Below are 26,723 nucleotides of genomic sequence, written 5' to 3' on the forward strand. Positions count from 1 at the left end.
GAGAAACTACTGAAACCGAATACGATAGAAATGTCTAAAATCATTTTTCACTGTCTCTACAAAAATTAAGGTGCATCAAATGAAACAAGCAGATGGCACATCCAAAACAAAATTAAATTATTTAAACCATGGAGCTCATCGTCCTAGGACATTTTGGATCTTGAAAATTACATTTGTCCAAAAGCAGCTGGATTACATCATGGAAGAAAAAAAAACCAACCAGCAAAAGTTTCAAAACACAAAACTTCTGTTTCACAAAGTCCCTGAACCACAAAGCAACTGGAGAGCGGGACAGTATTCTGGGGAAATGACACTGAACTTCCCTGGGCACTGGCTGAGGATGACAGTCAAGCGACTGGATGCCAGGCGAGGTGGCCTCCCGCTCTGACCCGGTACAGCCTTTTTTACTGTGATGTCTGAGCATGGTTCTGCAATTCATCAGAAGGCTTTTTTTTAAGTGCTGGATTTATGTTCACAGACTACAGTTTTGACAAATCAACATCCACCAGTGAAAATCCCTCTCAAAGGAAATAGTCTAACCCACACTGTTGGAAACTTTAATGTTTAAGCTATAAATTCTAGTCATCTTGAGCTACGCCTATATCCACTACGTAGAATATTTTATATTTTAAGTTTCTTTCAGAGGGAGATGATGAGCTTATAATTTGAAAACTCTCAGAAACTGACTATTTAGAGCAATATATAATCTTACCACTCCGTGGCGCCAAACAATTAAAAACAGGTTGTGCTTTTAAAGAGAAGCCATGGACCTTCTCCTAAGCCGTATTTTTCTTATGTAGAAAAAGCCTTTATTAGAAACTGAAGTAACCATAGATTTTTCCATTCAAAAGTACCAAAGCACAAATACTAGAGGCTATTTAGATAAGATGCCATTTTTCTATCACTGAGAGACAAGCCATAGCCTTCAAAGAGCAACATTTTAAGACACGTTGTCCAAAAAGCAGATTCTTTGCCTGGTGTGCAATAGGCCAGTAACCACACACTCACGAGAGACATTGCCTATTTATTTCAGGTTTGCACAAACCTGGGTGCCCGGCGATCTCCCACAAATCAAGCACACCTTCGTACAAAACTACAGCATATTTATCCTACTACGGGATCAGTATAAACCCGCCCAAAATTACACTTATTGGTTAGTGATTAACATTTCATACACTATTGGTTTACTGTATTTAAATTAGCCTGCCTTGCTATGTAAATCAGCATGCATGCTCCTCTCAGGCGTCGGGGGGGGGGGGGGGGCAAGTCTTTTCGGTCCTGAATTGAGTCGGTGGTCACGATCTCCCCTCGCCGCATTTACCTTTCACCCAGTTACTGCAGTTTTATCAGACTTCATGCTTTTCTGGCCACCATCCAGTCTTTGGTGCCAAGATCTTCCCTTTTATCAGTCTGGTAGCTCTTCTTCAAGGGTATAGCCGTTAGTTTTCCACGGTTCGTTACTGTTTAATACTTTCATGTCTTTTAGCTCCATCCCAAATTCCTTTTCCAAGGCACAGGTGATTCGTAGCTCCGCTCAGTGGAAAACTCCGCTCTCTGCAGGACATCAATGTCATGGTAATAACGTGAATTGAACAGGAATGATCTTTTTCCCTTCCCCTCCTCCACATAAACAAAACCTTTAAAGCTGTTTTTTGTCAAGAAAGAGCAAGTGATACTTTTTAATTAATTTGAACAGTATCTGAAGATGGTCTATTTCTTTCTATCACAGTTTTGTAATTGCAACTAGTATAAACAATATTATGGGAACTTTTTCCCTATCGCAAGTCTCAAATATACACGTCATCCTTTCAAAGAATCCACACAGAGATGACCTTACAGAAGATAATGCCCAATCGAAGGTTTTGGAATCACAAGATGTTTTCTGGAACATATTTTCGAATTGTAGACATACATACCACTCTAAAATACCTAAACTTAAGTGGTTGCAATGTTCATCTATGTGAGAGAGAACCAGAAAAAGCTCCATTTATCATGATGGGGATAAGGTTCTGATCCAGCATGTAAGAGTCACGTTCCATGTACTCAGGAAAGTCTTATAACCCCCCAAATTTTACATTCTAGTTGCAGGTTTGACAATAACTTGATCATCTCTGAAATGGAGCTAGGGGCATTATTTGGCCTCCACGCTCTAGATCAGCTTTTTTGCAATACAGTGATCATACTATTTCAAAACAAATGAGGTTACTGTTTAATAAGACAACCAGAAACTTAGAACTTACTTTCTTGTATTGAAGTCAATTATGGACAGTAAAAACCATACAACACACACATCTTCAGTCCACACCTAACTCTTTGAGAGAGGCAAATATTCCATGGTGTTTTGACTTTGGTTTACTTCAGTGGTGAGCCAGCTACCGGAGATGATCATTCCAAGGTGCAAATACCCAGTCTTGCAGTTTGCTTCTACAACGTACTGTGTAGCACTGATATTTTTGGCATTTTCTGCACATGTTGGCAAGGCTCCACCTTGGGTCCATTATTGCCTGTATGTAACTTCCATCAGTGACAGCAGCAAGGAGAAACATCTCTCTTCGTGAGACTGGGCTTGCGTGTACAGTAGTTTTCTATGCTTATCTCATGTCTTTGCCTTTCCCCCTTGCATTCTAATTACCAAAGTTGCATTTTGTTCTATGTGCCCCAGTTGTTCTGCCGGTAATTTTATTCCCTTCAGTAACTGAATAGTGATTCTAGCCACCTCTACATGTTTCACAGATAAGGGCAGTTCAGAGAAAATCCTGAATATCCCTCTTCCTTCTTCCAGAATATTTTTTCATGCCTCTTTACCTACCAGTATCAAGAGCTGAGTGACTGCAGAGCATTTTTATTATCTGAGGCCAAAGAAAATGTCAAGCCACAAAACAAACAGAAAGAAACACTCATTTAGTGAACAGGCTTTGCTCTCCCTCTTGCGGTCTAAGCATGCTATTCACGTAGCTCTTCCTTAGCTCAGTGCACTCTGAATTCAAACACTCTCCACAATCTTGGGTGTATCTAGAGAGAATGTGTCACTACTCAAGGAAATGATATGGCCAAAGTTTTCATTAAACACCAATGCTAAATCATTTTGTATAGCATCTGTTAGGAACCAAATGATGATTTTTATTCTTTTGGCTAAATCTTCTCATCTAAAATAAAATTTTTTCAGTGAATTTGTTTTTAATGTAGCTTGAACAGTCTAGACAGGCAGTATCAGGTCGAAAACAATTCACTTCTTGCTATAGCAGCAATCATGTTTTTAATATATTTCTCAGCGACGAGTGTTTAAAAATACAGGAGGCACTTAGGAAAGTACCAGCAAATGAAGCAGTTTCAGTGAAGTTGTTTGGATACTTTAAGGTCACTTCAAGTGAGTGGAAAATTGGAGGCTGTACTTAACTGAATAGGAAAAAATGAAATTGTGTGTATAACCAGATGGGGAATATTTGAGCTTTTAAGACCTTTTTCTTGAAAACAAACAAAGAAAAATTGCACTTTCACAGACTCACAGATGATTGTGAAAGAGCAGTTTACACAAGACAACTCTGCACACCTACGTTAGAAATAAACCCCAGGAGAAGGGTAAAGTGCAGTGTGTTCATGCGCCAGAATAATCTGTAAAACATCTTGCCTCTCTAAATAGTAACCCAAACAAAATACAATCCCCAAGTCTCAGCCCAAATCAATGTGCCTATGAGGAAGATCCCTGCACGTCTCAGCCAAGCAACATACTAATCACTTTTTCCAAATACTTTTTAATACTTCAGGCAGTCCTTTAGAAGACACTGAGAGGGCTGGTTACCTGAGATGTACTCACAGCTCTTTTCAGCCGGAGGGGATGAAGAGCCTGCTGCCAACATGCCTCACCAGCGCGCGCACCTGCTGCTTCACCCCGTCTCGTACCAGTATGAGGTGTGTCGTTACCTACTGGACACGGCAGCTCTGCAAGGCCCGTTCGTCCCATAATATCCCCACCATTACCCTGGGGACTGCGCGGTTCCAACCCTCGGGTATACACTTGACAAATGACCTTCCACAAAAGCTGAAATTTGCATTGGACCTGACGAACTTCAGGACAAGCGGACGCATCTTCCTAACATGGTCTCCCCTTCAGAAATACACACAAAGTCAGAGGAAGAATTCCTAATTCACGAAGGAACCCAAGAAACGGGGAAGGGGGTGAGGCAGGCCGTCCCTTCCGACCAGGGGTGCGGGGGGAGGCAGAGGCCGGCGTGCGGCCCACCCGGCGCTGCGCACACTGGGATCCCCTCCGTGCGGGAGAGCCGCCAGGCCCCCGCCACCCTTCCCCGCGCGGAGCGGAGCGGGCCGTGCCGCGGTTCGGGGGGGCGGCCCGGCGGCTCCAGCCGGCCTCCACCCGCCCCCCGACCCGGCGCTCCCGCCCCGCCACCCCGTCGGGGCAGGGCACGCGGCCGAGGCGGCGGCCGCGGGCCGTCCGAGGGCGGCGCGGCGCGGCAGCGGCCCCGGGAGCCCACCCCGCCGGCAGGACAAGGAGGCCGGGCCCGGCCGCCTGCCGGGCAGGGGCCCCCGGCGCCGAAGGGCTCCCCCCGCCGGCTCCCGCCGCCGCCGAGCCGCGCAGGCCCCGCCCGGGCGCCCCGCCGGGGGCGGCCCCCCGCTCCTCAGTGGCCGTCGCGGCCGTCGCTCAGGCGCCCGCGCCGCTGGCCGCGGGGATGGTGGGGCGGGCGCCGAGGGGCGCGGGCAGCCGCGGCCCCGCAGCGCCCACAGCCCGGACGGCGCCCGGCGCGGCAGCGCGGCGAGCCACGGCCGGCCAGGTTTGACCTCCCTTTCCTTGCCCCCTTCCCTCCCTTTGCGAGCGGGGCCGCGCCGGGCGGGCGGCAGCGCCCGGGCCGGCCCCCGCCTCTGCCCCGGCGGGGCGACCCCGCGGGGCGCCGCTTCCCCGGCGGCGGGGCGGCCGACGCGGTGCCCCCGGGCGGCTCCGTCGGGCGTCGGGTGGCGTCACGCGGTGCCGTCACCGCGGAGGGTGACGTCGTGTTAGGTCACGGCGGTGCCCCTGACTGCAGTACCCCGGGGGTGCGTCAGGCGGTGTCCCCGCGGCGGGAGAGTGACGGGCTTGAGGTCGCTTTAGGTCCCTGAAGGTCGGGCCTCCCCTCGTCCCCTTGGCAGTGCCGTGGCCTTATCCCTGCTGTCCCCCCGGAAAGGAAAGCCAGAAGAGCACCACTTCCCAACGCACATGCAAAATTAAGTTCTTTTTAAAATATCTACACCGGCAGCTTTCAGAATTTCACGTGAAAATTAAACATTCGTACCTAGTGAGAAGTCACACTGCGACCCTTAAAATTGCTGTCACGGGGAAAAGGACGTAAAATGATCTTCTGTGCTTTAATGCTGTTTGCTACACGCATTTGACAGCGCTCTGCGGATGAGCCGTCGGTTGTGCCATTTCCCTGGGAAGCCGAGCAGGCGGTGGCTGGGTCACCAGCTGGGAGGGGGCAGCCTGGCCCCTGAAATCTGGAGGGCGGTTGGGGGTCTGCGCCCGGTGCTGGAGTGGGAGAGCCCTGGCAGACGCGTTGCTTCGCAGGAACAACCTCATCAATATCTAGGAAGAAGCAGAAAAACTGTTTGCAAATCAGATTTTGAAGGAAGTTTTAAATAGCGTAGGCTACAGTTTGTCTGAGCACAGGATTATGCAAAATGAGTCAAATGGAAAATAAAGTTACCAGTGTTTCGGCATGAGTAAGGGCCCTGGCCAGCAGCAAACCTGAGAATGACTGCCTTGATTCCCAAACAGGTCCACTTTGTGTCTCATCATTTCCTTTCTCCAGTCCAACCTTTATGGCTCCAAAAATATTTGAAAGTGCCGAGTTTGGGTGGAAGAAAGGGGCCTGAAATTCGAGAGCTATGGTCCAAATGCATTTGGGCTGGTGAATATGTTAGCATGGTGTAGGGCACCCACCACGTACTGCCCACTCCTGTTGAAACACAAGGACTTACCAAGCTTTCTCCAGCAGAGGAAGGACGTACAGAACATATGGACAGACTATGAAGTGTTTAGTTAAACACAGCGTTTTGTTAAAAACAGAGGAAAACACTGACAGTGCGATAAGGAATATGTAAATTTTTAACGTGCTTCAAAAAGCTAGCACATTGTTCCCTCCTCTCCCCTGAAATGTAATTTGATAATTTCCAAGCAGACGGCAAAGAAAAGGAAATTATATCAATCCCTTTGGGGAGAATGTGACATTCTGACTTCTTGAAGCCTATGAAGAGGTTTATAAACTTGAAAAATGAAAAAGACGAATTTAATCTTTCCAGACTTGTCAAACTTGTCTCAATTAATTTTTGATGACATAATTAGAACTTACCGCTTTAACGTGCGCTTTTTTAGTTTACTTTTCAAAAGATTTTATTTTTAAAGACTCGGGGAAAACGGAGGACTTTGCGGTGGGAACGGGAGCAGGAAGAAGGGGAGGACTCTGTGTAGGTTCGACTGCTGATTCAGAGTACTCTATGAAGCCAAGAGAGATGAACTCATTTTTTTCCTCCCTTGGGGAATCAAACAAGAAACAGGAAGTCATTGATTCAAAGTAAGATCATTCACTCCGCAATTGTAAACAGTGTATTAAGTGCCTGTAAATATTTCCAGAACCCATTGGCTTGTTGGAAAATATGAAGTAAATTATTATAATCTCTAACAAACATCCCACAATAAAAAGAGTTATTTTCAAACTTTTTATCTGTAATGTTTATACAGTGGAATATTAATTAGCCTGGACATTGAGAAACGACTTGGCTGAACGCATTGTTCACCGCCAGAAATCCATCTACTCAAATGTTTTGTCTGTTGAAAGACAAACATTTTTAACTCCACCCTGTAATATTGCGCCCTACGAAAAAGCAAAAATTCTTTCACTACTCGTTCCATTTGTGTTTTCACTACCACAAACACTGAAATACCCTACTGTTAACCAGATGTTGTCTGAGTTCATCTCTGTCCATGTAGCTGTAATTAGTCAAAAAGGAAAAACATTATAAAAAATCCTACATAGGCATTCTAATAGGAAATTGTCATTCCTCGTTACTTAGGAGAGCAGAATCCAGGCAGTCTGTCCAAGTCAATCTGCAGCTGAAAATTCTGCTTCCTCTGGGAAGTAGGAGAAGCTGCTGCTTGGAAGTGCCACCTTCCTCCCTTGAATGTGGGGACTCTGCACAAGGAGAGGGGGCGAGGATTGGGGACAGGACAACGGTGAGCAACCTGGTTGCCTGACAGTCCAGGCAGCTTTCTGCCAAGCTTAAAAGAAGGGGGGAAATGGTAAAAGACACCAGTCACCCAGAAGGCTTGCAGCTGAAATGATTGTTTCAAGTTTAGAATTCGGTTGTTGTAGGATCCGCTCAGGAAACTATCTTAATAACGTGCTTAAAGCCCAGTGATTCCATTTGGATTTCTGAATGGAGCATTCTTGAATAGGGATGGTTGTAACCTCAGGCTTAACAGCTTGAATCATAGCCTGCAGGACCAAGAGGAGAAGAGAGTCAAGAACGGAGCAGTTACCTTCAGACAAGTGATTGTGGTGATCCTCTTCTTCTATGGAATGAAAGGAATAAAAAATTAGGGTATGTGAAAGGAAAGAAAGTTTTGAGACAGTGAGAGTTTTTCACCTGCTTACCTATGGTGAACTTGAGAGTAATTGGAGACATTGAAAATTTAGAAAGGAACTAGAAAATAATAATGTATCAAAGAAAAACTAGGGACTTTTTGGAATCCTTCTCATGACTTTGATCTCTCTGGTGATGCTTTGCCTTCTCCTTTTTTCTTCCTGGTCTCAGGAACAGTGGAAAAGATAAATCCATAGGTCCTTCCCCTCTAGCTGATGAGATCTTGGGGAAGGAGGGGAACTGAGGCTGCCTCCTCCGACAGTGGGAGGAAGGGGAGTGCTTGAACCCAGGCTTCTGAAGGACTGGAGTAGTCACGGGGAGGGGGGCCTCAAAGGTGTCACTTATTAATCCCTGCTAACTGGGTGAGGAGCTGCAGTACAGAGATCTGTATTATGCATGATTTTCCTGTGCCACCCTCTTCCATCACACTGAAAACAGTTGCTACTTGCCTTTCCTTGTCAGTGTCTCATTGGCCATGACAAAGGTGACGAACATGCAGCATAACTTTATGACTGGTAATATTTTGTTTGATGTATCTTCCAGCTGCCTTCCACTGAATGGTGTTTTTATGGCTGTTTGTTATTTCGGAGATAAATTGAATATGTAGGGGGAATTCAAGTTTTATTTTCCAAGTCAAACCTACGTGTTCGGAGCCCTGCAAAGGCCGGGGCCTTTGCTCGCAAGGGAGCTTCTTGGACTGAATGGTTACATTCAGCCATCCACTTACTCTCTATTAAGCTGTGTACAAATAGTTGCAATACGACAGAGCCCAGTCCTTCTGCTTACACACAGATGATTTTCTTGGCTTCTCAGACTCAAACCATGATGAGCCAGCTCTCATCCTGAATACTTTTTCCAGCAGTGCTTGTCCAAAAGGGCACTGAGCTTCATTTCCAGAAGGCATTAGCAGTTAAACGTAGATGAAAGCACAGATTTGAACCCGAAACATGTATGGATCGGAGTGTCCTGAGATCTGCAACAGCTAATGTAAAGGGATTGGTTTTCATGTGGGGGACCCATTAGGGACCATTTGCTCACCTGCGTTTACATTTGGAACCATAAACCACCCTTGCAACTCATTAAGGATACTAAATTTTAAAGGCAATTTGATTAAGCATAAGAATTTTAAAACACTTTTTAGAGAGTCATCTGCCAAACATTAAACTTGCATGAAACCAAATGTGCTACTAACTCACACGTAGTTGCACCTATATAAGGCATTTTCTTAGCAAAAGCTCAGTTCTCTACAAGCCTCTTCTATGGAAAAAGGGATACATACAGTAACTGAAGATGAAAATCCATGATGTGTCTCTGCTTATCAAGGGGAACATATTGCAGCCCCAAAATAATTGAAGACATTAAATTATGATAAACCTGAATATTATCAACCCAGATTTCAGAAATCTCCCAGTTATGGTAAGGGCCTTTGTAGACTAATGTACTTTTACTAAGTTTTATGAAGCCGTACACGTACGAAATTTGGGGGCATTCTTGAGATTTATATAAAATAAGTTAGTATGTATATTAAAAAAAAGTCAGACATTAAACACAGACTCAATTTGACATGGGGATTTTTTCCCTTTCTTTTTCCAGCATAAATATGGCTGAACTTTCAGAGCCAGAAGGTAGTGTAAACTGGAAGGAAAGATGTTTAACTCTGGAGTCACAGTTAATGAAATTTCGTCTCCAGGCAAGCAAGATCAGAGAATTGTTAGCAGAAAAGGTAGGTCTCATGGTATGAATTTTAATGCTGTATAAATGATTTTATTTGATGATGGGGGCTGATCACATGTCATGGTTTGAGATTACAAGTACTGGGATTTTTTCAGGAGAAAAAAAAAAGCATTTTAAAACAAAATATATGGAAAACAGGTATGTTTTAATGCTGTGAAAGAATTTCACGTTAGATTTGCCAGCAAGAAATGTTCATTTTCAAATAAGAACACACTGGCAACTCTCTTGCAGAGAAAAATATGTATCCAGTAATCACTTTTGCAACATTCAAGTTAATATTTAACACATTTTCCAAAGTATTTAAGATCTGATTTAAGACACAGAAATCACTGGGGAGAAAATCCAGAAGTATTATTTTCCCCGATGTTCCTTAATGAATCATATAATTTACCAGATTTGTTTTTCCTATAATAAGACATCTCCAGCTATGGCTCATCATATTTGAAATATAAAAAAACCACCATTGTATTTACCTGGCAATATTTTCATAGAACAAGGCAATTAAAAGTGTACAAGGGACAAAACATTCTAGAAGATCTTTGGGACTCTGTTATCATGAATATTGACTTCAATGAATTTCTAGTTAAAAAGTTATTTTGTCAAAACTACTCTCTTCTTCCTAGAGCTAAATTTTCCATCAATTGCTCCCCCCAAAAAGAAAAATAAAATTCAGATCCTTTTATAGCATGTTAGAGTGATGATACTTTTATTTTATACATTTATGTTAATACTTCTCTTTTGTGAACTTATCCAGTCTCCCTTTGAAGCCATAAATACGTTTAGCATCCACATTTAGCCCTCTCTGAATCGTTCCCATTTTACTATATTTTGGTGGGGCCAAGAACTAAACAGTATTCAAGCAGGCAAAACGTATTTTTGTATTCATGAAGGACCGTGGATGATGTACACAGTTATGTGCTCTATTCCTTTCCTAATAATGCTTAACATTTTGTTTTATTTGACAGCTAAATTAACCATCAAGTATGTTTTCATGGAGATATCTATCTTAATTCCAGGATCTTACTCAAAGTCCCTTAGATTTCTATGTTACGCATCATTTGTTACTTTATTGACCAATCACTAAATTTTGTAAGGACCTTCTTGTAAGTCTTTCTAGTCAGAAGGCTTCTATTATCCTGAATAACAAAATACCATCAAAAAACTTGGTCGTTTCACGGCCCAATGCCCATTACCAAATGGCTATGATTATGCTGAGCAGCATACGCCCTGAACAAATCTCTGCAGATCTGTACTGGTAGCCGCCGGTCACTGTGGGAAGTAACCGATCACCGACTTATTTTTATTGTTGAGCCAGTTTTTTAATGCATGCAGGGACATTCCCTTTTACCCTGTGGTGGTTTGTTTCCTTTAAACACTTTCCAAAATCCAAATAATTCTATAAATCAGATCTCCCTTATCTGCAGCCTTGGTGATCCCCTCAAAGAACTTCAATAGCTTTGTGAGCCAACACTCCTCTTTGTAAGGGCCACTTTGACTCTTCCCTCATCTGTCATACTTATCCACGTGCCCCCTAATTTTGCTCTTATAGTTTCTGCTAATTTGCTTACTACAGACATCAGACTTACAGATCAATAGTTGGTTCATCCAGTTCTCGACTGAATATCATTTGGCAATTTGTTAATATTCATTTCATCTCTTTGCGCCCTTATCTCTTCTATAGAGGTACAAAACGTTAATTTGAGATGGAAAAAAAATTGGATAAAGAAATTTATTATTTTCTGGATTAGACTTTTTTCATTAAGTAGGTCTTTTTTTTATTAAAATGAACATGAAAATTTACAGCAATGTAAAATCATTGTGTAATAATACTAAGTTCCGCTGGAATTGTATTTTTACAGTTAGTACTCCAAATAGCTCTGCTTTGGCATGACTGAAAATATTGCTGTCAGAAAGCAGTGTAGTTCAAAACTCTTAATTTTTTACCCAATCCTGCAATTTTCCTGTATGGCAAACTCTCATTGAACAGGTATGGCAGAATTTTGGATTTTGAACGTTTGACCAGCTGTACAAATGCCATCCTTTGACATTTCATTTAAAAATTAAAAAAAAAAGGAAAACTCCTTGTGTCCTTCGTTCCAGTTAGCAAAGCCCCCAGGTGAGTTAATAAATCATTATCATCGGTCTTGGGGGAGAACATCCACCAAAGAGGACAATACTGCCTGCTGTAACACTCAGCAGATTATTGGTTGCTTACACAGTTACTGTTAGATGTCATATCTCTCTCCTGTCTCTTTACCCCATTTGGATCACTACCGTTCAGGATGGAAGTCAAGTGGCTAAGCACTGGACATGACTTTTCTAGGGACTTTCCAGCAGCCATAACTACCATGTTTTATGCAGCTGCTGCTGATTATAGTTTTGGCAACCAAAAAGTTGAGAGTCATGAACAAGCACTTCACAAAACTATCTGAGTTAAAAAAAAAGATTTTAGAAATCTGAATGCTTTCTATTTGACTTTTCACTTTGTTCCAGTTTGCATTTACAGGCTCTTAACTGCTAAAAATGTCCTCTTAAATTAATAGAAATGTATGCATAATCGTATAATTTCAGAAGTCGGCATTTAAAAAAAACAGAATAGGAGGGATAAAATCACAAATCTTCAGCACTGTGCCTGAAACAAAGCATTCAAAGGAAAATTACTTATTCTCTCTCATCTGTGAGAAACATGACTCCAAAATCGATTAAAAAATCCTAAGAACTTGTCATGGTACTGCCCTGTGGTTTTAGTTTGCCTTAGCTTTCTCAGAAATTTTAGAAAAAGCGAAGTGCTTACAGGAGGTAAAAATGGGAGAAATATTTTCTATTGAAGACCACAGGTCCAACAAGTATCCAGTTGGGATAATTTGATATATCACTCTCCAGAGCACAGCATTAGCAGACTTCATGAAAAATGATCCTTCTCCTCACTTCGTCACTTTGACTTTTTAATATGAATCTTTCATTCATAAACTGGAATTCAGTGGGGACATGCATCAAAGACTGGTCTCTGAGCTCAACAAAATTAGACCATATTAATCTGCAGATTTATCAGTCTTGCACGATTCAAACCCAACAATTTTCAAAATGGGCACGAAAGTCTTAGCTGTATTTATTTGTATGTTGGCTTCATTTGTAACAATTCAGTGGTTATTTTTCACATATTTTTATTTTTAAAATTCCAAATTATACAGACAATTCTCAGTATTTGTAAAGGGAAAGATGCACTCACACTAGTTTAAGATTAAACTGCATGGAATTGTTACTCAAAAATATATTTGGGAAAGAGCAAAGTGAATAATTAAGACCTGATCGGCCAATACTTGATGGGCATCCTCATACTAATGACGAGAGGAGAATGCAGCTGATGTCAGTCTTTATAGGTACTTTCTAGATTTGTTACTTGTTACAGAATAAAACAAATTTGCAAAGCACACAAATATTTCTCAACCCTTACTTTGATTAGCACAGGCCTTTATTTGTGGTTTTGTTTATAATCATCTCTATGCTATGAAATGTGTACTAAAACATTGAACAATAGCACCAGACAGCGTTCTACTTCAAAATAGCAACAGAAATCACAGTACTATGGCATGACAGACGTAAAACCCTCATGGGTATTGAATTATGTAATTGTTGTAGAAAACAGAGCGAGAGTGATATTGTGACAAAACAGGTGGTCTCAGCAGGAAGGTAAGAGAAATGAATTGGTGATAATTCTCCAGTCTTCCTCCTCTGCGTGTATTTGAGAGGTATCTCTTCAAGACAGTGAATCAGGAAAAGGAGTTTACATCATATTACACTGTATGATCTGTCAGAAACTGCCATTGGGTTTTTCCCCTTATATTTGTTCTATAACTTAGTCTAAAACCAGATTTTAATAAGGGTTTGCTTGAATCTATCCTTTTTCAATATTTGTGTCTGTGACCTATGTGTTTCTCTAAATATATTCGGGCAGTGGATTAATTGAGATACTTTTCTTATACACTAGAAATCAAATACCTTTGCAGAAAGTTGTTTTATTTAGTAGTGCCCCTGCAAATAAATGAACACTTAACATGGGAAGTCTTCAGTATATTCTTCTAATAGATGTGTTCTAATTTAAAAAAACCCAAACTATTCACTGGGTTTTGTAAGTCCAGCAAATACTCATCCTTGAACCTCAGTGGTTGAGGAGTTCAAGAAATTTGCATTATAAGTGCATTTCAGCAGTATGGCTACCAGCACTTTAATTTTGTAGTGAACTTGGGGAGAAAAAGAGAGAGGAGCAAAGGAATATACAATGTTTTCAGAAAACTAATCCATTCACTGTTCTTTATTTGTTTGGGGTTTTTATTTGTTTTCATTTTGCCAAGTAAAGAGTCTATATTTATAAATCTAACATGCAAAGAAAGAGCCCTTGTTGGAGTTTTAAGCAGAAGCTGCTGCTGTAAGTGGGAGAGGTCTTTACAGGAATTTAAGGAATGATGTAGAAAGTATCCCTAGTACGCCAAATTTAGGATGGCTGTGGAACTGAGTTTTAAGTAGAACCATTTATTTTATTGCAGCTTGAGTCTTATGCATATGAAGACTTTACTAAAAAAACCTTAATTGACTAAAAGATTACAGTATTCTACTGCAAGTTTAGCTCCTAACTAGCATTTCATTTTGTAGGAAAAGTTGGTGACCCTCATTCTTTTCATAGTAAGGACATTTTTCACCTAAAATATGTATGCAACGTCAGGTATAAAGTTAATGTTTTCCTGATCACTATAAAACCATTTTAGTAGAAGAACTACATAGCTGTGTTAAATTTCCTCTTGGGCAGCCGCCACTGAATTTCTTTTTCATCAGACCCCGTAAGGACTGAATATGGCACTATCCCAAATGTTGCATTATGGGCTGTCCAGTAATACTCAACATTCACATGAATGTCTCCAGGTTTGTTTCCTTCAGAGCTGAGGGTCATTACTTTATGCTTGGAATGATTTTCAACAAATATGAATGATTAAGAGAGAGGATTATTTTCATATATGTATTGATTTGTTTGCTTTTAACCTTCCATTTGGATATTCTCTGTATACATGCTCAGCTGGCAACTGAGTGTGTACCTGACAAATGCAATAATATTTATGCTTTCTGTACAGATTTTGAGAATTGAATGATAACTGATTTTTAGGCCAATACCAAAATACTATTTCCAATACGTTCCAAAGCATAGCACATTCCTGACTTTGTCTTACAAACCAACAACTAAATGCATGTCCTACTGTTATTTTTATTCATTTCACAGGCGTATTTATGGTGTGTCGTTTGACATTTCAAAATGAAGCAGATGGAGCGTGTTTTGTTATCTGTGGCATGACAGTTTCAAGATTAATGTTTTCAGAGGAAAAGTCCATGATGCATTTGACTTGTGCAGTGATTGCCAATATATAAATTGTAAGAAAGCGCAATGAGTATTTCCATTTGCATTCAGAGGATTATGAAGGCTAAAAAGGAGCAAAATACCGTAGTACCAAAATTATTAAAATGAAGGTTATTTTTCAGTATTTCAGTTGCTCTTAAAAGACTTCTTGTCATGGAAAATAATTCAGATGCAATTAGGAAGATACAAACAGGAGAGTTAAAGAGAATAAAAGTTAAAAGTTTATATGGTTAGAGTCTTAGGTTTGTTTACGCCTTTTTAATACCTATACCTTTTTCCCTATAACTCTATTTCTATCCCTTGTCTAAAAGTTTATGCCATACCTTTTTATAACAGTGGGGATTTTTGTTTGTTTCACTGTTTTTTGTACATCTTAGACCTACGTTCTTTCTAGGGAGGGTGAAGATGGGGAAAAAAAAAAAGAAAAAAAGAGAACTCAGGAAGCAATAAATCAGCTGTTCTTATAGAGGCCAGGCTGGGTAATGGCATGAAAGAGCACAGCGCTTGCTGTGAGGCCAGAGGATGAATATCTTTCCTCTGGTGGTACGGAGATGAGGGCATCCGTACTGTTGCAGCCCACCTGAGATGGGTAAGTTGATGGAAGCTGCGGAAGCTGTGATAGTGGGCAGGCACCTGTGCAGATCCTTAGCCGATCTAATATCTGTTTAGCATTTCACTTGTAGGAGCTACGAGATGTTTTTTCTCCATTTTTTGTGGCGGAAGCTCTTTTTGCACTTAGAAATCATGCACTTAATTTTCATTCCCTCAGAGAGTATTTTCAGGCTTTAAATATCTGTTGTCATGTCTTCAAACTGCATTATGCTGCCTTACATATATTTCTGGAATCTCTTGCTCCATTACCATCTGTGTTTCCTAGGTGTCCTATACACTTCAATTTCATTAATAAATTCAGTTTCAGTCAAGTTTTCAATTTTTTAAACTTTGGCAGTCAGTGGTAGCTTTGATTCTTAAGTCATCAGCTCTCAGGCAGTGGCATGGAAAAAAGGCCTCCTATTTCAGGTGTTCATGTTGTGGCTCTAATCAGAGCTCATAATTCAGCGAGACAGAAGTAGCAGAATTTCCACAATTGCAGTACAGTGATAAAACAAAGCAGGCAGCTGCCTTTTCATACAGATGAACAACCAGTTGTTGATACATTTCTCTTTTCATTTTAAGCACTATGTGAGACTTCTTTTTCCTTGCCTGCCAAAGTGCTTTGGTACATTCTTCCATCTTGCTAAACAGTATCTTAATTTCTCTCAAGATTTTGAATGTTACAATAATGTCTGTTTGTGCCAAAGTGGTGGTTGGCATAATTTGTATTTGATTGCGTCTCTGCAACTTAACTATCAAGACAAGATGTCAGTTGGAAAAGACGACAGCCAAAAAGAGTGAAAGTTCCTAATATTTTACCAGGCTTCGGAAAGTCCTATGACTGACATTGGGAAAAGCACTATTATTCAGCCAACATTACATGCTGCTCATTTGACCTTCACTACACTGCCTCCCCAAATCCCACTGCTGAATTTAACTTTTTTAAGTCTGTATATTTACTGGCAGCTGTCCTAGACTACTAATTCTGGAAGAGTTCCCTCCCCGGGCTTTTCTGTTCCATATTTTTAATTTATATAGTTTCCAGAAGAAATCATTAATTTTACTATAATGAACTCAGCTGAAATGTGAAAGATTGCTTTTTCATATGTACTTTTCACACATTTAACAAGCACTAGGAAAACCTTTTGAGCTAAATAATTATTCTTAAAATTGTGTAAATATTGAAAAGAACTTAGGTGGTAAAACAGGTCTCATGTCACGGAGACTGATAAAAATTTTGAGCCTGATCATTTTGGAAACTGAGCAGATGAGGACTGATAATTTTTGTAGGTTTCATTTTGTTCCAAGGAAAGGCTTTTGTGCTAAACATAGTTCATGCGAATGAGCTGAAGAGCTAGAAAGGAGAGTTAAGAGAGACTTACAATTAAGAAATGCCTTTTGCCTAACTAGGAGAGCAGTGCCAGAAGTTGCTGTAGTTAGAAGTGGACAGGACTGTGATTCTGCACGTCAAGACAGTAGAACTACTAGCCATCTTCAGAAGAAGCAGGAGTGTGTGTATATATATACGTGTGTATGTGTATTCATACGTACACATATATATATATATATAAAGTTGGCATCAAAGACCTAAATTGCTTTTACACTCCATATTTCTGACCACGATTGAGGCAGAGAAAAGAGATAATCCCTGTGGTGAACAGTCTGAACAGAGAAAGAGATAAAATGAAGAGCAGGATTTGGTTAGATGGCAAATCGGCAGAGGAGTAGTTGCCACTGCTTTGTTCATGAGAAGAATTGTAGCCTTTTACCTTTTTTAATTGGTATTAAAAATGGAGAAGACGGGAGAAGGAAGAAACGGGAGCGCACTGAAAAGTGGCAGCTTGCGAGCTGCCAGGTCGTGAGCACTACGCTGAGTTTTGCAGTAGTCATAACCTAGGTGGGCATTCAGGTGGGATCTGAAGGAAAAATAAGGCTGTAGCTTTTGGGATACAGATAACTAATTCTTTCATCTAAAGATTTTTTTTTTTTTCATGTAGGAAATAATAACAAACAGTAAAATTCCATATACTATGAACCAGTAAAATAGTGAAGACAATTCACCATGTTTGATCCGTGAGTAGCCTAAGGAACATTTGAGCCCCATTAAGATTTAGCCTTTAGCATTAGCCCTTTTGGGGAGATCTATGACAAAAAGAAGATTGGGTTCAGAAAGCAGTTCTTCATTTTGATGACTAAATCCACCCCGTTGAGAAATATTTTTATAGGTTTCATCTTGTTATAGGGAAAAGCTTTTGTGCCAAAGTATTCAATTTCATTTTTTACTGAAGGCATATTTAATTGTATAAATATAGGTAGGTCTGAAGTATCGCGTCCTAGATTTATGAGACAAGATGAATTTCTGTTAATCAGTTAAAATGCAAAGCTGTTCTATAAAAGATAAGTCTTTCTAATTATTGTGTTGCCTTTGGGATAAAAAAATCATCCAGTAAAGAACAAAGTATATCTTACCCAAGGCATGTGCTAATTCATTCTTCACAAATTATCTTATTGTTTATTTTTCCTGTGAAATATTAATACCTTGATTTTACATCTCTATTCTTTAGTTGTTTTGTCCATGTGGCTTAATTGGTCAGGTCATATTTTAAAGTTTGCTGTAGTTTATAAAGATTTAGCACTGTCTTTATTGTAGATACATAATATGTAGAAGAGAAATCAGTGTCAAGACAGAAGGAATAAAGTTTGAAAATATGGATGGAACATACCCAATCAGCTTTTTAATAAATGAGTTACAGAAGTAGGAGGAATATTACTTGTGTTTTCCTAAGCTAAACCACCAGAAGAGAGACCTTTTTGTAAAAAGAGTAAGTCATGCTTCTAAAACAGTTTTGCCATTGCTTTCAACTAACAAACGTATGCAAGGCTTTATAGATGTAGAGATTGGGCATAGGATATTTTAAAACATGAAAACTGGTGGTCATCAAAGCCACTGACAAACAGATTACTTGCTTTTAAGCAGTACTGGCTCTTTTCTTAAGGAAATGCAGAGATTTGTTGAAATATTTGAGTTTAAATATAGGAATATAGAACCAAAAGGGGAAATCTTGGTCACATGCAGTGGTCTGGAATAGCTGGCAGGCATATTCTTGAAACCATTTATAAACTTAGCAAGCCCCACATAAAAAGTCAGATCTTTTGCATGTATAGCTTCTATTAGAAGGCAGCTCCAAAATCTTTTTTAGTCAATGTGGAAAATGAGGGTCTTCTAATTTCCAGCCTATGTTTATTCATCACCTGTTTATATCTGCTTGCACCTTTGAAAGACAGTTGTAGGTGTGTTTATCCCTCAGTTGCTTCTCCTGTTGGTTTATTTATAGAAGCAACCCTATCCCCATGTTTCTTCAGTTTTGGTAAGTCCTGTGTGATGTGAGGACTGATAGTTCACTAAATCTAAAAACGGACAGATTTAGTACTTTTCTTTTTATGTGGAACACTATTTTTCAACCACAGATGGTTTAGGCCTTTTTTCAGATGAGGAAGAATTGAAAAATTGAAATGCAAGCAAAAAAAAGCAGACTCTAAACATACCGTTCTCAAGTCACTGGAAGTTCTGCACTTAATCAATAGACAGGCTGTATTTCTGCTTTAGAAACGTTAGGTTTTAACTCCTTTTTCCTTTTTGAAAACTCTGACCTCTTATCAGCAAGCTTTGAAAGGCTTACAGAGAAGTGATGCTTTTCGCTCATTAATGGCCATATTTTTTCCTGTATTTATGTCAAAAAGATTTCCAGAAAGTCTACCTGATACAACTGTGTTGTTTATAGTATTAAAAATTAGGAGTCCGTGTAGTATGCACTGATGATAATGAAAATTTTAAATGTGAATGGGACAAGTTATTATGTTGAAAATTGACTTGGTTGAAAACTTAGGTCTTTGTTCCTATAAATAACATACATTTCAGATCTCAAAATGGAAATAATTCCAACAATTTTTATTTAAAAAAAAAATCCTTTAAAATTATTAAATAATTATTTCAAATATCAGGAAAATTATCAATTTAGTGCTGTAATTTCTCTCTAACGCACATTGCAGGAACAATGATCTGTATATGTATGTATATAAATGAAAGTGTATCTACACATACATGCTTACAAATGGAGTATTTTTTGAAATTTATGAGTCATGACTTTTGAGTTTATACCCTTTGGTGCAAAAATAGATGTGATTTCATGCAATACATGTTTTAATAAAATTAAAATTTCTTTACTTGCACAAAAATATATGTTGAACATTTCTGAATACGGTCAAGAAACTTCCAGGTGAACTTTGAAAAAGAATTGCTATATGATTTGCTTCTCTATTGTAAAAAATTCCCAGTGGCTGTGTGTTGTGTTTCAATGTTCAGACCTCCAAGGCAGTACACCTCTTTGTTTTTATTGCTGCCATGTTTCTTCAAAGCATTCAGTATTTATTCACATGTGGCATGTCTCTGTTCGTTGTTTGAACAAAAATAGCTCAATTTGATGAGTGTCAGATGTAGAGCGGTTATTTCCTTACTAAGTTTAAAAACAAATCTGTTTCTAACAATAGATCTTATTTTCCATAATTCAGATAATTGATGCAGCGTGCACTAACACATTTTCTGAAAATTATAAGAGGATTTTTACACTCAAAAAGAGGAGATTGTGCAGGTTAAAGTAGCACTCTGTTCTTCTGTACCTATGTTGATAGTGTTCTTTAGTCAGTATGTGTCTATTTTTTGTTCATGGGCCTAAAACATTCATTCTTTGTATTTAAGACTGTAAAACCAAAACCAGTATAGATTATGACAGGACACCTCTGAATCCTTAATGAATTTTGGAAAGAGCCTGAACATAGATGTGCATGACAAGAATATTCCTTACAAGAGGTTTGGTGAACTAGGGCATTATTTCAAGTTATTTCATTCAAGACATGGTAGAAAATTAAGCTTAAATATACTTCTTATAACAAATGTTATCAATGACATGCTGGCCCTCCGTGTGGCCAGCTTGGGAAGCCAGCTTTATGTCTGTTGATACTTTACAGACTGTAGTTCATTCAAGAAATGTCTAGCCTAACAGCTGATATATACCATGTAATTCCAGTGATACCGGTGATTTGCATAGATGTATACAGAAAGAAGCTGGTGGGACAGAGGTCTGGTTTAACAGACTTTTCTGGTTTTCAAATCACTTTCTGTATAAAGTCAGAGTTGGTCATCAATATTCAAGTTGCAGTCATAGGTAAAAGTTCTTTCTATTGCATCTGTAAAGCACACTGACCTTTGCCTCCAAATGTGGATATGGCTACAGTTACCTACCACTTCCATCGTCAGGTTAAGTTTAGGTATCATTTACCTTTTTTTTTTTAATAATTTGAGGATCTTAAGCTACCTATCCATGGTCTGAAATTGTTTTCATAGTCACTGGGTAAAGAGAATGTACCATTGCATTTTATTCTTGAGGAGTTCAAAGTATGACATTTGATTTAAACAATTAGCTATCAGTCCAGTCACATATTTTCACCTTTTCTCTCTCCTCTCTCTCTCTCTGTAATGCTGTGATCATCGTTATGAAACCTCTTACTAACTTAAGAAGAAGGTTTAAGGGTAGGTTTTCTTTGTGAAGAGAAATCCTTCCCTTGGAACTAGTTCCAATCTTTTGCCCAACAAGTTTGATAACCTTCAGAGTATCCTAAAGCAATTATTTTTTCTCTTTAACTTAACAGGTCTATAGAGTAGCAAGCCGTCAGAGTACAGATGTAAATCTAATTTTTCAGGCAAAACCATTATGTGGATTGGTTAGATATTATTTATGCAAATGGGAAAAAATTACATATTTTTAAAGTTTCATTATTGTTACAGTAGACACTGCAAAACAAACCTATGTAAACTCTAAATAAAGGGAAAATCAGGACTTATTTAGTAATTGTTACATAGCATCAAATTATTGAAATGCTGGCCAATGTAACTGTAATAGAAGTGCTCATGTTTGGTAACTATGGTATTCCATTCTTGCTGAATAATACAGATCGCTTTTTTTTTTAACAGGAACCTCCTAAAATAAATTGAAGACCCTTTAGAAATTTTCCAAATAAAATCTCACATTTAGTTGTTGCCAGGAAGCTGACTGACGTATCCGTATTGTGAGATCACCCAAAGCTGCTTAGCATACCTTCTTGAAATAGTTAACTCTTACAGAAGCAAAAATAAGCCTTGTACTTCTATTTTTAACCTCTGACTGCTATTTTTCTTGGTAATTATTCTCTCAGCTCCTTTGGCTCCTAGCTTAACATTCATCTTAGCAACAGCTTTATTCAAATCATATTCTTTGTCCCAGTGGTCTACGTGAACATATTATTATGTTCCTGGTCCTGTGCAACAGTATACAATCCTAGCAAGGGGTGCACTGTACAGTTTCAGTGAAGAAACACAGAAGGAACGGAGGCCTGCAGTGCACTGTATTATCCAGAACTCAAACTGGGTAGAAGAGCAGCACTACTGCTTAATGCTTGTACAGTGGTTCAGTGATCATTAGATACCGCTAGAGAGACTAGTTGTTTTCAGGTTTAAGGCGAGTCAGAGCTAGTTGAGCTGTGCTGGCAGCTATGTGGACCTGGCAAACATCATTTTCAGGTTTTATTTCCATGTATTAAATCTGCCAGGTTTCTGATACGACCTTACAGCTGAACTGAATTTTACTTACAGGACATAAATAAATTGCCAATTACTGCCATGGCAATCACATGCATTTACAAATTGTTTGACTGTGAAAACTGGTAAACAACTTGCTACTCATCAACAGTGAATTTCACATTGTAAATATCTGAAGAAATTTTCTGTCAAAATATTAGGGAGTATTAACAGTGTTCATTATTGATACAATAGCTGCACTTTTACTTGCTTTAGCATAGTGCTTTTACTGCAGTGGAATGTTAGCTGATCACACATTCAGAAATAACCTCGATTTCTGAATCCCCAACTCACTAAAAAAGAAATGCCTTAAAAACGATATTAAAGTGAGCCTTGTAAACCAAACTTCTGTTTGAACATAAAACCAAAAAGACAGATGGAAAGTAACTTCAGAATTCAAAATTCTAAAAATTAAAATGTCAACATGAAGTTGTACAAATATAAAATTAAATACATGTGACGAGAGGAACAATGAAGGTTCATCTCCTCCTTGTCCGTCTGTCCAGACTGTTAGGACATGAATGACTGGGATAATCATTTCCTTAGAACTGCTCTTGCAAAACAACTCACTGGGGACCCGACCATAACCATGTGTATTGTGAAATGTTTGTCGCTCTTGTATCAACAGTGTGTTGTGGTATTATGATGTAGACTTTGGGTTTTTATATCGTATGAGAAAGTACTAGAAGGTCAGTCGCAGCTTTTTTTTTATGTTAGTGAAAACTCATTTTCTCCGTTTTCAGTTTTTGATTGATAGAAAATGATGACTCGGTTGTCCTTGTCTGGATGAGGTGCTAAAAGTACACAAAACTGTTTCATGTGATTGATTGACAACATAATTGGGGAGAGAAAAAAAAGGGACGGAGAGAGAAAAAGAAACTGAAAGATGCCAGAAATCAAGTACAAACAGGACAGAATGAAACTGATTATTTTAAAACCAAGCAGTAAACTGAAGAAGGAATAAATTATTTTCATTTGCATTATTTGTATCATGCTTTTCTATGAACAATTTTGAAGCTGAATATTGAGTATCTCAATGTTAAGTATTTGATGTTTCATCCTCTTCAGATGAACAGAGTCTTAGCTAGGTTGAGAACCAATAATAAGTCCTTAAGTTACAAAACAATATATTCATTTCCTTCAGTACTTTCTAGTATGATTTTAAACCTCAGTTTACTTTTTAAAGAAGTCATAATTGTATTGTTCACCAAAATCACTTAGCAAAATGTAACAAAATGTTTTGAAAAAGTTTCTTTCCAGCCTCCTCTGTTTCACATTGTTGGAAAAGCGTTCAAAATAAATCATGTAAAATGCAGGGGTTTTCTGAGGCCGGGGGCAAAGGTTGGGCCTGTGATTTATTAGGCATCATTATAATGTCTCTCACCTCTCAAAAGGGACCTGTACTCACTCCTGGTGTTGTGCTGGTCTCTGTCTTTATCCATTTCTACTGTGGCTTTTCACAGTTTTTTTCTGTGTAGCACCTGAATCCACCATGTCTCTTCTGCCACATACCTCCTTCTTTCATGCAGAGGGTGGAGGGGTCTGGGACAGGCCTCGTAGCACAATTCCTCCCAAGAGCTAAATTTGTCGACTTCAGAAGAATTAGCGGCCAAATTGTATAATGTGCCAAGTACCCTTTACTGTTGCCAGTTTTGGAAGGACATGAAGGAGCTTAGCACTTTCTAAGACTATAAGCCTGCATGCGGAAAGTTTCAGGGCTATTGTCAAAGGAATTTCTACTCTTGGTAGCAGGGAAAAAAAGCAGTATGTCATACAGCAGCCACAAAATTGTACTATCAAGAAAAGTTGTATTCATTTTTTTTCGGTAGAAGAATCTTAACAATGTTTTAATACAGTTGTAATGATGAATTATCTTCCCAGTCTGACACACTGTTTATCCTTCTATTTATTTTTATGCTCCTGCCCACAACCTGTCTCTTCCTTTCTCTAAACAGACCATGAAAATATGCTTCACTGTGGTATTTCTGGCGAGGGGCAGAAGGCATGGGCATTTTACTATATGTTTTTATGTATCTACAGATGCAGCAGCTTGAGAAACAAGTTATAGATGCTGATCGTCAAGCGGAGAGAGCTTTTCAGCAGGTATATATAGAAACTGAAAAATATCTCCACTAGCTATGTGCATGTTACCATAATGAAGGGAAATTCAGAAAATTTCTATTTTTCTTAAGTATTGCTCAAAAGGGAGAAGACAGTTTCTTATTACATCTATTGATTTGTCTTACCAGAGATGTTCTAACACCTTTCTCTGCTCACTATCCAGTCTGGTTCAATAAAGTCAAAGCTAACAGCACGAATCAAAAATAGATACATGAAATGAGCTTCTTCATTGATGCATCATGAGTCTTTGATATATGATGCACATGGAAACAAAAGGGAGAGGAAACAGTGATGTATTTTAGAAAATCTGTAAGAAAATAAAAGAAGGCTATCCGAGACAGTCTCTAAATAGGATTATTCTAAGGTTTTTGTTCCGCTTGTAGAAGTTACATCATCTAAAGAATGAGATCGTGGCTAAATATTTAACCGAAGTTGCCTTTTGATTGCAAATGGTAGATATAGCTACTGCAGACATTTTATGAACACATCTCTGGTATTCCCTAAAAGTCCTTCGTATCTTACTGTGAGACAGATGGAAACTGAAAACTGTAAGAATAAAAATGTTCATGTACTAATTTGGAGTTAGAAAACATTCCTGACCACAAGCCAAGTACTTCTTAGCCATTTTTTAGAACACTTCTGATAATTTGTTGGGTTTTTTTACACTGTACAATTGTTTATTTATTAAAATGTTGTTTATTAAGCCTAACAACAGCTCCCTATACGTAAATTGCATTCTTCCCATATTGGCATTTCTAACAGCTTGTGTGTTACAAACCTAGAAGCCTCTCACTAATACTAACAAAATCTGTAGAAGGTCTATCAGTGTTTTGCCAGTCCTGTCGGTATTAGAAGCATAGGGAGGCATAACAAACTGTAAAATTTCTTCTCAAATAGGCTTCAGAACTTTGCAGGGTTATCTTGAATCTTAAGTGGGGAGCAATTTTAACAGTCCCTTTTGTGATTAAATTACTGCCTTTAACTTAGAGTATTATGTTTCTTAAAGTCTTATGTTTGACCTTCCAAATAGGTGCAGGTCATGGAAGAAAAACTAAAAGCAGCTAATGTTCAAACGAGCGAATCAGAAACCAGGCTGTATAAGAGATGTCAAGATCTGGAGATCCTGATACAAGATAAAAATGACATAATACAAAAATTGGAGCAACAACTTGAAGAACAGGTTAGAAATAATGGTGTTAAAAAGACAAGCATCAATTCCACCCTTACAAAAGGAAAATAAAAATTAAGATCCATAGAGGACAGAAAAGTTAAGTATTATTTCTGTTGTTTGATTAAAGAGGTTCCCATCAGAAGTATATCATTTGAATAAGGTTTATTCACTTGCAAATCATGCTCTGGCTTCCTTTGAAAGAGCATGTAACTTTTAAGAGGGGAAAGATGTTCTTCCTTTTCACTGTCTCCTCCGAAGAGCTTTCATTTTTCCTAGAGGAAAGAGGAACAGCAGCCTCTGTGAAGGGCCTGTTCATAATTTTTTTAAAAATCACCATATATCGCCCAGGAGACTGAATTACTTCAAGCAATCTTAGGATTTGTGTCTGAAGATAGTACTCAGGCAGACTATTATACTCAGTGAAAAATATGCTTATGTCCATTTTTTTCCAGAAGCAAATAAGACTGCAAGAAGCAAAAATCATAGAAGAAAAAGCAGCTAAAATAAAAGAATGGGTGACAGTCAAGCTCCATGAGGTATAACTCTTGCTACAATACTTATACAGAAAATATAACGGTGTGACTGGATATCCCTTAGGCTTTTGGGCTGTTAAAAGGCTTTGCGCCATAGTAAAAAAAAAAAATGCTTCCCAGTTTCATTGATCTGTATGGTTATTTGCTTGAAAGAGGAAAATGAAAACAACAGCACAGAGGGCAGAGTATCCACGTCACTTAAATTCTGATGTCTGATTTGGTCAGCTAGTACATCTGGGTCCTCTTTATGGAGGAAGGGCCCAGAACTGCTCTCTGGAAGGTGTACTTGTCATCTCCACTAATTGAGAGAGATTAGCTGGCAAACCAAGCTTGCTCAAGCAGATGCCTGAAGTGTGAATAATCCCCAGAAAGCCGACCAAGTCTGCTGGGGCCTGGCAGAAAAAAGGACTTGATCATTTTTTATTTTCCAATGCCCACAGTATCCTTAGTCAGGAATAGTTTCAGGGGCACTGGCTCTATTCCCGAAAGAGACCAGTCGTCTCCCTTGTTTCTGTGCTGTGGTGAGATAACCATGTCTTTGCCCTGCCTAAGGCTGCCGGTTTTGGTGTGTAGCTGTGCTTTCTCCTCCTTGTGGGTATAAAGTTGCCCGTAAAAGTTAAAATCCTACTCTGTTGTGGTTAACTGAAAATTATACTTGCTCCAGTTGAAAAACAATTAAGTTATTATTTTTAAAGTAGGAAACTAGAAGTAACATTTTCTGCGAGGGGAGGTTTTGAAATCATGTAATAAAAATGCAATTAAGTTTAGCTAAAATGATCTTGAAAAAGTTTGGACAAAATCAAATATGACTCAAACTATTTACTTAGTTTGAAACATGGAGAGTCTCAAGCTAGTGTCACAGAGGTG

At 39.0% G+C, this 26,723-nt stretch overlaps 1 protein-coding gene across 1 annotated transcript in view; it reads left to right on the plus strand.

The window, feature by feature from the left end:
- Positions 1 to 9,222: 9,222 nt before the first annotated feature.
- PLEKHH2 (pleckstrin homology, MyTH4 and FERM domain containing H2) overlaps positions 9,223 to 26,723 on the plus strand; it is a 50,911-nt gene continuing 33,410 nt past the window's right edge. The window contains exons 1-4 of the mRNA XM_082306312.1: positions 9,223 to 9,352; positions 24,072 to 24,134; positions 25,183 to 25,332; positions 25,776 to 25,859. Coding sequence (XP_082162438.1) covers positions 9,230 to 9,352; positions 24,072 to 24,134; positions 25,183 to 25,332; positions 25,776 to 25,859 — 420 coding nt within the window. The 5' untranslated portion in view covers positions 9,223 to 9,229. The remainder of the gene's footprint in view (positions 9,353 to 24,071; positions 24,135 to 25,182; positions 25,333 to 25,775; positions 25,860 to 26,723) is intronic.

The sequence above is a fragment of the Platalea leucorodia genome (assembly GCF_965183815.1).
Source record: "Platalea leucorodia genome assembly, chromosome: 3".
Lineage (NCBI taxonomy): Eukaryota > Metazoa > Chordata > Aves > Pelecaniformes > Threskiornithidae > Platalea > Platalea leucorodia.